At 34.7% G+C, this 12,773-nt stretch overlaps 1 protein-coding gene across 5 annotated transcripts in view; it reads left to right on the forward strand.

Annotated features, from left to right (window-relative positions):
• LOC138694374 (SUN domain-containing ossification factor) overlaps positions 1-12,773 on the forward strand; it is a 533,809-nt gene that overhangs the window by 473,994 nt on the left and 47,042 nt on the right. For all 5 annotated transcript variants that reach the window (XM_069818049.1, XM_069818048.1, XM_069818051.1 and 2 more), the window contains 2 exons: positions 7,851-8,086; positions 9,030-10,685. In XM_069818049.1, coding sequence (XP_069674150.1) covers positions 7,851-8,086; positions 9,030-10,685 — 1,892 coding nt within the window. The remainder of the gene's footprint in view (positions 1-7,850; positions 8,087-9,029; positions 10,686-12,773) is intronic.

Genomic DNA, 12,773 nt, shown 5'->3' on the forward strand with positions numbered 1-12,773 from the left:
AAGGTAACAAACATACAGACAGACATACAAACAAAAATTTCAAAAAAGCTATTTTCGGTTTCAGGGTGGTTAATTATATATGTTAGGACCAATTATTTTTAGAAAATCGAAAATTACCAGAAAAATTTCGGCTACAGATTTATTATTAGTATAGATTACTTAGTTATTAATTAGTAATGTATTACTAAGTAATAAATAATTAATATAATAGTGATAAACATAATTGTTTAAGTTAAGAGGTGTTAGGCCTATTAGATTGGCAGCAATCTGAAATCCGTTACGCTTCAATGACAAAAGTAATGGATGATAAAGAACGTAATTCCGAATTTTCATTGTTTCATAATTTTCGGGAAGTTTCGGATAGTACATATTTTCTGGGTTGTTAATGCATGTTAATATCCCTGTTTTAAATCGCATAATTACATAAGTATTTTGCATTTTTTAATGCATAAATATCCGAGCCCCAGTAATCACCACCACCACCACCAAGTGTTCAAAGCATTTTTGTGTGTGTTTATGCTATTTTAGAACTGTCATTATTTCGATAGTATATTAAGACATGTCGAAAAGTGCTGATTTAATGCAAATAAAAATACAGTACTCTACTCTCATTATTTATTTGATTACTTTTTTTTTCTTTAATACAATTTAAAGTTGTTGTTGTTGTTTTCTAATGCCAGGCGTTTGACAATAAAGTCATTTGACCTCTTGCACTCCAATATTTTTCAAAGATATCATCATGACCAGCCACTGAAGCACAGATTTTGAGGTGTTCCGAATCCATTTCTTGGTTTGAGTTGCACAATGGACAGTTATGGGACTGATATATTCCAATTCTATGCAGGTGTTTGGCTAAACAATCATGGCCTGTTGCCAATCTAAATGCAGCTACAGACGATTTTCGTGGTAAATCGGGAATTAACTGTGGATTTTGATGCAGAGAGTTCCATTTTTTCCCATGGGATTGTGTTATCAAATTTTGTTTGTTGAAGTCTAAGTATGTAGATTTAATAAATCTTTTCACAGAGTAAGACGTAGATTTAGTAACAGGTCTGTAAGTAGCAGTGCTGCCCTTCTTTGCTAAAGCATCCGCATTCTCGTTTCCCAGGATTCCACAGTGGGATGGTATCCATTGGAATACAATTCTTTTATTGAGTGATATTAATTGAGAGAGCATTTTAGTTATTTCTGCTGTTTGAGATGAAGGTGTGTGTTTAGAGACTATTGATAGAATAGTTGCTTTGGAGTCTGACACTATAACTGCATTCTTAAATTTATTGATGTGACATAGAAGATTCCTGAGACTTTCACTTATTGCAATGATTTCTCCATCAAAACTTGTTGTTCCATACCCAAGAGATCTATAAAGTGAGAAGAGACAGCACGTAACACCTGTACCGGCACCTTGTTCTCTGGAGATCAAGGATCCGTCAATGTATAAATGAAGCCAGTTTTGTGGAGGGTACCTAATATTAATTGTCTCTAAATACAATTGTTTTAGTATTTCAGTGTTTACTTCTGATTTCAGTGTTTCTTCTGTTAAATTTAGATTATATTCTATATTTAATAGAGTTGAAGGGTTTGGTTTAATTTGTAAGTTTTCTTTTAAATTCGGGATATTGATTTTCTGTTTTAATTCTTGAACAATGGATATGAAACTTTTTTGAGTTTTCAATCTTCAGAGAGGACTGTATGAATGCCAATTGTTTCCTGGTAATATGATAAGTTTTTCATATTGAATTAGTGCTTTTTCTTCTATTGTCATTTTGATGCTGTTAATATTAATGAGGAATCTCATAGAATCTATTGGAGTTGTTTTGATTCCACCAGTAATGAGTCTGAGATCTTGGTTTTGAAGATATTCTATTTCGTTTATGAAAGGTGAAGTAATTAAAATTTCTCCGCAGTATGTCAGCACTGGCTGTATAAACATTTTGTATGTGGTGTTCAAAGTATTCCTTGAGCATCCCCATTTCTTTTCTGCTAGTCTTTTTAGAAGGGAGAATCTTTTACGAGCTTTTTCAGAAATGTATTTCAAATGATTGCTCTGTGTTAACTTACTATCGAAAATAACTTCAAGATATTTGGATTCATAAGTCCTAGGAAGGTGTTGGCCATTGTATTGGATATTGAATTCTCTTTCTTTTTTACCAAGTGAAAATATTTGGTAGTTACTTTTGCTTAAATTGAGTGTCATCAAATTTGATGTATTCCATTCATGTAGTTGATTTAGAGCTTTAAGAGCAGAATTTTGAATTTTGTCTCTATGTCTGTAAGATCCGGAAGTCCACAAAACTATATAATCTGCAAATAGTGCTGTTTTCATGTTTGATTCCTCTAATAGGGAGGGTAAGTCATTTATATAAATATTGAATAAAGTTGTGCTGAGGACAGTGCCCTGAGGTAGACCTCGATATGTTTGTCTGTAACTAGAAAGTGAGTTATTGAATTTAGTGGCAATGAATCTTTGACTAAGGAATTCTGATATCCATCTGAACATATTGCTGGAGATACCTAATTTCTGGAGTTTTAGTAATAATTTATTTCTCCAAACAGAGTCATATCCTAGTTGAAAGTCAATAAATATTGCCAAGGTATCTTCTTTCTTGTTAAAACTGACTTTTATTTCTTGGCCGAGGCGTATGACTTGTTCATTGGTAGAGTGTAGTTGTCGAAAGCTGGCTTGTCTGGGTGATAAAAGATTTTGGGATTCTAAATACCAAGTTAATCTGTTGGAGATCATGGACTCCATGGTTTTTGTTATCATGCTTAATAGTGCTATTGGTCGATAACTATTAACATCATGAGCAGGTTTCCCTTTTTTGTGAATTGGTACAATGATTGCTTTTTTCCAAGCTGCAGGAACTGAGGTGTTCCATGATAAATTGAAAATGGCTAAAAGTACAGACTTGGTTTTTTCCCCCAGATGTTTAAAAAATTCGGAATGAATGTTATCGGGGCCAGGAGATTTCGTGGTTTTTAAATTTTGTAAAGCTAGAGTTAATTCTTTGGAAGTAAAATTTTGATGAAATATTTCAGGTTTTGTACTAGTAATATTGTTTTTATTATTTTTATGTAATTCTCTTTTGATAGATTTGTCAGTTTTTTTGGTATTGGGATGTAATCTGTGAGAGTTTGAGTAGTGTTTATTAAATGCGTTTGCTATATCTGTACTATCTGTTAGTGTTTTGTTATTATGAATAATAGGTTGACTAGTATTTTCCTGTGTATTGGAAATATTCTTCAGAAAGTTATATGTTTTAGCGCTATCGGTTCTGTAATTAATATTTTCAATAAATTTATTGAAACATTTCTTTTTTGCTGTTATGATTGCTTTTTTAAGAATGGCAGTCTTCTTCCTCAAATCTTGAGTATCTTCTGGTGTTTTGCTATGTTCTGCTTTGGTTCTTGTTTTATCTCTATCTTGTTTCAATAAATTCAGGTTTTCTGTCCAGAATGGGGTGTATTTTTTTGGTTTGCCTCGTGGAATGTGCTTTTTTGCAATTTTAAGAATAGATTCACAGAAATATTTGTTCAATCTATCTGAGTTTGTATTTTGCATTAGTGGTGTTTTGACCTTGAGGTGTTCGTCGAGTTCTGTTGTAAATAGTTTCCAATTCGCTTTCTTAAAGTTCCATGTTGTTTTGTTATTGTAGAGTTCTTTTCTTCGGTTTTGGTGGAGATGAATAGAAGCAATGATGACTCTATGGCCAGATCCATGGTCTTCAATTATTTTTTTCTTGGTTTCGTGATGGATATCTGATGTTACTAGTAATAAGTCTGGATTTGTACCAGAACCAGAATAATGAATGAAAGTAGGGGGATCTTCTTTTCTGTAGACAAGTTCTGCGGTTGTAGTATTTAGGAGGTCCATGATCATTTTTCCAGGTTGGTTTACATTATCGTAGCCCCAAAGTTGGGAGTGGGCGTTAACGTCACCAATTATGATAGTTTTAGGTTGTATGTCAAACAAAGTTAGATCAAGGGGATTATTAGGTGGGTTATAGGCACTGTAGATTTTGAAATGTTGTTGATTTTTCCGTACTTCAATTTTTATTAGTTCTAATTTGTCTTGATTATCCATTTCTTTTATGATTTGTAAATTTGTAATTAATTTCTTTGATGTACCTGCGAGAATTCCACTACTGATTTGTTTACCTTTGGGTAACAGTTTCATATTAAAACCTTTAAAATTAAAATATTTTAATTGGTCAGCATTAAGGTTTGATACAATTTAAAGTAGGTAGTAAGCACCAGCATAGGAAGCACAATCATAATCATAACATTGATAGTATTGCCTCTGTAGGGATTCAAACATTGCTCCTACTGAGAAGCCATACCTTTTACTTTTCTTTTTAATATATCATATAGGTTTTCTGAAACATAATATTATATTCATAATTATGTATATTTTTCAAGTTCGTTGTTTTTATTGCACAGAATGTTACTTTTAAAAATTAATACCACAACTGCCATGGTAACTCAGTGCTAGGGCTCTGGGTTTATAAGCAAGGGCCCTGGGTTCAAATCCCAGTTGATTTAATTTGAAGTTGTAATTTATGTTGGTAAGACAACGCAGGGGTTTTCTCTGAATACTCCAGTTCCCTTGTGACATCTTAACATTTCTCCATTATCACCATCATACATTACGAGTGTAATGTGGATCCACTGCTTGTGGAGCACTCTGCATAGTCTCTGACAAACTAAGTGGTCTACACTTCTTGATACTAGCAACATCTATGAGCACGCTCTTAGAGTCAGGATGAATAATGGCAAGTTAGGGGTCTGCCATTGTGGATGTGGGGGGACACCATGGATATTGAAACACAAGGTAAATTGTACTTGTGATGTAACTACAGGAAGTAAACTAAACAGGTAACATAGGTTCCCACATTTATAACCCATCAAATGACTGGGTTTAATTGAATGAAAATGGAAAACGTATTTGATAACAAGTTAAATAAATCAAGTCTACCTATCATTTACAAATAGATTATTTCCCAGAACATTGTAATGTAAACCTCTTAAATATCAGATTACTGTCTTTGCATTTTGTGGTGATGAATATATTTTTCTTAAAATTAATTGTTTACTTTTTAATAAATAGTTATATTTTGTAATTGTGTACAATTTTAGATTGAAATACTTTATATTAATCAGATGAGAAAGATTTGCCAACTTTATATTGGTACTGGTATTTCAGAAAACAAATGGTTTAGCATCACAAGTCTGATGCCATTGCAAACCACATCAGTTAACAGTAACATACTTGAAATTAATGAAGTTGTGGACATATTATTATGGAATTACAAAATGAAAGTCGGTTTGATAATCTTGTTGTTCTTGTTCAATTGTGTGGTAAGGTGTAAAAGGGAATAATAATATGCCTGAGGGAAAAAAACATATTGGCAGTTTTCGTACAATATAAAAATATGAACATACATAACTATCATCAGAAGTAAAGAGTCTGTCTCATATTTAGATGTTCCCAATTCGGAAATAAAATGTCCATATTTAGGTGTTCCCAACTAGAAATGCAATTCTTTACACTTGAAGATTAGCAGAAACTAGAAGATGTACTATATCAAGTGCAGTATGCCAACCAGTCAGGTTGAATAATATTCTTTGATAATGCAATTCAAATACTCTATTTTACTATAAAATTGATTCGATTATTTTTTTTTTCTTTGGATATGTGCCAGGAGTGTAGTGTTTAACTATTTGCTTCCCTTTGTGTAGTGTTCATGTAAGCATGTAACTTACGTCATGCTGCAGAGAAGAGTAAGTTTAGTTTTGGTATGTTTCTGTTGGTACTGGAGTTTGGTTCATGAGAGATTGGTTCCGTAACACTTGTCCACATGCAAAATCCACTCACTTTAAGTACTTTTCTATTTAAGTCTACAGCTTTCATATTCACTAATATAATGTTCATAATCTACAATGTCTAGTTATAATATAATAATTATATGATTATAATTATTATAATGCCTATTGTTCCCAAATCCTTCATTGTAATTTGATGTAACGCTAAGATGAATTTTGAAGTGCTAAATTCTTGAAATATTCATTGAGAGAGACGAAGCACAAAACCTTAAGGAAACTAGAAAATATACTTGTTTCAAATCCACTGTTCGATTTGACACAGTAAAATGTGTTCATTACAAGTTGCATATCGAAGGTGTTTAGAAAAAAGGGCTTAACCCTAATATTTTTTTAATTTGACCTTTTTGCTGTAATTAGTTAAAATTTAATTACAAAAAGTGAAGCTATATTTTTTGACAATTAGGTTTACATTCCTCCATATAAGATAACTTATAACAGTGTGTTAAAATTTAGTTTTTGTTGTTCCTGAAAAATTTTTCTCTTGTGGGATAAGCCCTTTTACCTAAAAACCATCTATATGGATTTTTATGTAATAATTTTTAATTTCCAGCAGAATTAATACCAGAGGGTGGAAGTGCATTATCTAGCGAAATTTGTAAGCTTGTACTTGCTATTTGGGAAAAGGAAATTGTACCAGAGCAATGGAAGGAGTCCATAATAATTATACCTATCTTTAAGAAGGGGGAAAAGACTAATTGTAGGAACTTTCGAGGAATATCACTTTTGTTGACATCGTACAAAATTTTGTCCAATATTCTTTTGAGAACATTAACTCCATATGTAGATGAAATAATTGGGGATCATCAGTGTGGTTTTAGACGTAATAGATCGACTATTGATCAGAGTTTTTGTATTTGGCAGATACTGGAGAGGAAAATGGAAGTATAAGGATACAGTATATCAGTTATTCATAGATTTAAAAAAAGGCATATGACTCGGTTAAGAGAGACGTTTTATATAATATCCTTATTGAATTTGGTATTTCCAAGAAACTAGTTCGATTAATTAAAATATGTATAGACCAGTTTTTGTCAGATGCTTTTCAAATTTACTGCAAGCTAAAGCAAGGAGATGCACTATCACTTTACTTTTTAACTTTGCTATGCCATTAGGAAACTCCAGGATAACAGGGAGGATTTGGAATTGAATGGGTTACATCAGCTCCTTGTGTATGTGAGTGTCGTGAACGTGTTAGGAAAAAATCCACAAACTATTAGAGAAAACACGGGAATTTTGAAGCAATTAAAGAGATAGGTTTAGAAGTAAATCCCGAAAAGACGAAGTATATGATTATGTCTTGTGATCAGAACATTGTACGAAATTGAAATATAAAAATTGGAAATTTATCCTTTGCAGAGGTAGAAAAACTCAAATATCTTGTAGCAACAATAACAAATGTAAATGACACGGTGCTTAGGAAAATATTTGGGGCTGAGAGGGATGAAGTTACAAGAGCATGCAGAAAGTTACACACTGCAGAACTGTGCACATTGTATTCTTCACCTGACATAATTAGGAACATTAAATCCAGACGTTTGAGGTGTGCAGGACATGTAGTACATATGGATAAATCCAGAAATGCATACAGAGTGTTAGTTGGGAGGCTGGGGGGGATACCTTTGGGGAGGCCGAGACATAGATGAGAGGATAATATAAAAATGGATTTGAGGGAGGTGGGATATGATGGTAGAGACTGGACTAATCTTGCTCAGGATAGGGACCAATGGCAGGCTTATGTGAGGACTGCAATGAACCTCTGGGTTCTCTAAAAGGCATAAGTAAGTAATTTTTTTTAAATTTGATGTTTGTTTTAAAACTGCTTTTATAAAATGTAACAGTATTTAAAATACGTAAAACAACTTCTTTATTCATTTATTATAAAGCTATATTGTTAGCTGCATGCCTCTTTTTTTATAGTTAATGTAATAATTACATATTTATTTTCTTCTTCATGCTATGATAAACAGTTCAGAACTCCACAATGCCACCTACTGGGAGTCCAAGTCGTGCAAGTGGGAATCTGAAGATACGATCAAAGAACTATGCTTCTCCAGACTGTGGAGCAAAGATTGTAGGAACCAATCCAGAAGCCATGTATGCTGGATCCATTATTTCACCTTCACGCGATGAATATGTTCTCAATGCTTGCTCCAATCGTTTCTGGTTTGTTGTGGAACTTTGCGAGGCCATTCAAGCCAAGAAGGTAAGAGATGCATTTTTCATAAAGAGGTGAGGGGGTAATTTACAAATAGGAAGATCCATTTTCTCATACAGAATTGCTTTTCTTTAAGCTTAGTATTGCTGAATTTGTTTTAAAATATGAGGTCTCAATGTAGATCAGTCTTGTAATTGCCATACTGTTAAACATATTTATTAAAATGGAAGTAGTTCCCAGAAAATTTCTTTCGATTGAAAGCCAACATTATTTCGTACCTTCGAGTTCACTATATGTTAACATTTCTTGTAAGATAAACATTTTTAGCAGAAGGTACACATAAAAAATATTGGACTTTGAAATAAACGTTTTGTTGAAAAATTCTGCCTTTACTAACCCTTCTTCCACTTCAGATCTATGTATTGTATTGTATTGTACAAACTCCTTAATTCCAGTTGATTCTGTGAAGCCTAATCAGTGCCGAGCTTGACAAGTTGAATATGATTTAAGTTCTTAAAGTTATCAATTTTTGTAAAAAAATGTTTATTCATAGGAAAGATATCACATTAATGAAGAAAAGAAGCATGTAACTTCCATTGCTTATAAACATGCCTATAAAGAAGTTTTACAAATTCCCAGAGAAATATTGGAATATATTTAAAATCTAGTAGTATATGATTACTGTATAAATTATTAAATTTTAAATATTGTTTATTCAAAATAGGATTTGAAAATGATCTCATTACACTTTACGTTAAATTTATGTTAAGAAAAGGATTATAATAAACATTTTCCATTGTTGTTAAGAATAGAAAAAAAACAATATTCAGAAAATTGAAGTTGATGTCTTAATGTCAAGGGAGCAGAAGAGTGTTAAAAATTGGTTGAATCAACTTGTATGGCTCTGAATGTATAGTGACTATTTTTTAAATTTACTGCAAGTTTAAAGAAATCTACAGTGTTACTCTGTGATAATTTTCCTTGTTTTCAGATCGAGTTAGCTAATTTCGAACTTTTTTCTTCTTCTCCTCGCGATTTCTCTGTATCTTTGAGTGACCGCTTCCCCAGCCGTGATTGGAGGAGTGTTGGCCATTTCACTGCAAAGGATGAGAGAGACATTCAGAGCTTCAATTTAGATCCTCATCTCTTTGGGAAGTTCATCAAGGTTGAATTACACTCACATTATGGATCAGAACATTACTGTCCCATCTCTCTGTTTCGAGTTTATGGCACTAGTGAATTTGAAGTACTAGAGACAGAAGTGGAGGTTCATGAGTCAGTTCCCAATATGGCCGATGATGACGATGATGAAGAACCTTTAGATGTCGATACAGGAGAGCCACCTAAGACTCTGTTTGGTAGTGCGCAAGATGCTGTGATGAGCATTGTCAAGAAGGCTGCACAGGCATTAGTGAAGAGTGGCGACTTGCAGAATGATACCACAACTAGTGAAAATGTAGATATGTCCCATAGTAACATCTCTGAGCGAGAGAACTGCGTCAGTCCTAGTCATATTGTCGTGTGTGACAATTGCAGTGATGCAATGTTTAATCAAGTGTTTGGGCTTCTCAGTTGTCGGGGAGCTTACTTACAATCATTGATTGACACTCCTTTTGTGCGCAGTAGTTTTCAGACCAGTAGACTTTGTGTAGAGTACGGCTTCGATTTCAGTAGTCATCGTACAGGTGCTCCATATCCATTACGGCCTTCGGCAAATGGAGTTCATCCTTTAAGATTAGATCGAAGTAGTTATTTATCAGCACTTTTACCTCCAGAATACATCGCTGCTCTATGTAATATATTGGCTATCCTCGAGAAAAAAGTTGTGTTTAATGTTAGTTATGAAGTGAACAAAACAACAACTATCAATCTGACTAGCAGTATAGATGAGAATACTTCGAGTATTGAATCAGATTTCGGTAACTTGGTCATATCGCATCTATCAACATGCACAATGGACTCTAGCCTAACTTCCCGACATTGTAGCTCAGCTTCTGTGTCAGACAGTAGCAATATAGTAGGTTTCTCTACATCGTCACTTCCAGTGGACTCCTCAGCAGCAGCAACAGTAGTTGCATCCCAAATTAAACCAACCAAGACACTTGTGAAAGAGCCTGATAAGAAAGATTTTCCTTCTGCTGTACCAATCAAGACTAGCTGTGACCAGGGAAATGAGGCCACTGTGATTGCAGACTCATCATCTGTTCAAGAACTTCCTGCTAGTGTGCCTTCATCTGTAACCATATCAATTTCTCCAGGAGAAGAGAATAAGACGGGTACATCATCAGAGGCCATAAAGGAGAGTGCAGAACCGACCAAAACCACTTTGCCAAGCAGTGGGTCCGTGAAGGTGGACACAACTCAAGAGCTGTCCTCAACGAGTGAAGTTGAGCAGCAGCAACAACAGACAGTGGGGAGCGAAAAAGTTGGTGATGTGTTGTTGGAGGAGAAGTACCAGGAAAGTCAGGATAGCTTGTCACTAGATTCATTCCTCCTCTCTGAACTGAAAGATCTTGACATGGGCTTGGACAGTAGCAGCTCTGCTTTAAATCCTTCCATCACCACAACAGTTACACCACCAAGCCTTGCACAGACACAACAAGTTCAAAAAGAATCTGTGTTTGTACGACTGTCCAATAGAATCAAGGTAAGAAAATTAGTTTACAGCTTTATTATTTTTTTTTTTCAAGACGTGCATGCCTTCAGTCAGTAACTTTCAGGTAGAAACCAGTCCTCTAAAATTCGCTTTTTCTTTTCACCCTCGCGCACTGCAGCTGGCCCTCATTAACACTCAAAGCTATTAGCCCACTTTGACGAGTTCTATGACATATTTTCTCCGCTTAATCTTCATGCTAGGCTATATTGTTAACCGAGACTTGGTTAAAACCTTCCCTCTGTTCGGCTTCAGTCAACATAGATGGCTACACGTTATTGCGTAATGATCGCACTAATAAAGATGGTGGAGGTGTAGGAGCATACATTAGATCAGATCTACAACCCAAAATTATATTCTATCCCTAGTGAGTATTCTGCAGCCCCTGAAATTTTTTTTTATTGAAATAACTGCATATTTTCAAAAATGCTCCTTTGTATAATATATGAACTCCCACACATCAATATAATATAACAGATATTGAAGAGCCCCTATTAAACCATCTGCTTCATTATGAACATGCAATTATCATGTTTGGTCTTAATACAAATCTGCTTGCCACCCAATCAAACTGCACGACACAACTACTGACAATGTTCCAAGCATGCAACTTGACATCCTTCCCCTCAATCCTACTCACCACACTCCGCATTCTGAGGCTTTATTGGACGTAATGGCTACCACAAACCGGGACAAAGTACTAACGCACGGACAAATACCTTCACCAGGAATCTCTGTGCATGATATTATCTACCTTGCCTATTCCCTCAAATGCCCCATTTTGATTATTGCGATTCCTTGCTAACGAATGTAAGTTCACTCTTAACTGAAAGACTACGTGTTCATAATGTGTGCATACGATTCATCTGCAATACTCGTAAATTTGACCATATAACACCTTCCCTCCAGTTACTTTTATGGGTGCGTCTGAAGGAACGAAGAACAATATATTCACTGTTTCTTCTGTTTAGAATCATGCATACTTCTACTCTGAATTATCTCTTATCGCGCTTTCAATTTCTTACAACTCTTCGAAACCGGCATCAAGCACTTCTTTTTATCCCTCATAATAGAATATCTTTATACTCATCCTTCTTCACCAGCGTTGTCAGAAACAGCCTAAACAGAGCGGAGTGCTCCACTATAACTCGTTGCGTGCTCCGGTGCTTCCACAGACATAAGCAAGTTCACGCTCCGACTGGACGTCTCTAGCACCACAACCGGTTTCGGAGCTTACAACTCTGACACTACTGTTCTACACTGTAGAAATACCTAGATCTGGAATTCGTTGCCTAATGATGTCAGGAACTGCTGGACTTTATCACAATTCAAAATTAAATTGGAAAATTTTGTCTTATTTAATGCTTTTTAGGTATTGCTAGAAGTGTTTTTTTTTTTAATTTTTTTTTTATAACCTTTAGATTAAAATTGCAAGTTTCTTGTTTATGTTAGTAAATTAGTTAGGATACAATTAATTATGATACTTAATCACTCATTTAAAGTTTGTGTGACTGCGACCTGTGTATATTTTTGTGTGGCTTTACTTTGTTTATAGTGGTTTCCCCCCCCCCCCTTTATTGTATTTGTATTTCTGGTGGTGCGGAAGAGAAGGCCTGATGGCCTTAACTACACCAGAATAAATAAATAAATAAAATAAATTAACAATTAATATAGAAATGTGCACTTTTAAGGGCTTGAAATCTGAAGTGTCTCCTGCACATGTCCTAAGTTGCAAATCATTCTGACAGATGGCAGAGCTGTAGTGAACTGTTAAATTGGTGCCTGTTGCAGACTCCTGTTACAAGCAGTGAGCAGTAATTGAATTTTTGGTTCTCGAAAATGAAAGTGTGATGAAATCCGTAAACATTTGTGTGCAGTGTATGGTAGTCATGCAGTTTTTTTTAGGAACACTGTTGAATGGTGTGCTCATAGTTCGGGAGTTAGGAAGTACAGAAACCTAGCTCCAAGATCTATAGCATGCTGGATGCTCTGCCATAGCTAACAGTCCAGACATGATGGAATTGCGCAGATGTCATTATTCATGCAGATATACAAATGGCTCTATAGTTGTCAGTACACATT

This window comes from Periplaneta americana, chromosome 2 (assembly GCF_040183065.1).
Source record: "Periplaneta americana isolate PAMFEO1 chromosome 2, P.americana_PAMFEO1_priV1, whole genome shotgun sequence".
NCBI classification, from domain to species: Eukaryota; Metazoa; Arthropoda; class Insecta; order Blattodea; family Blattidae; genus Periplaneta; species Periplaneta americana.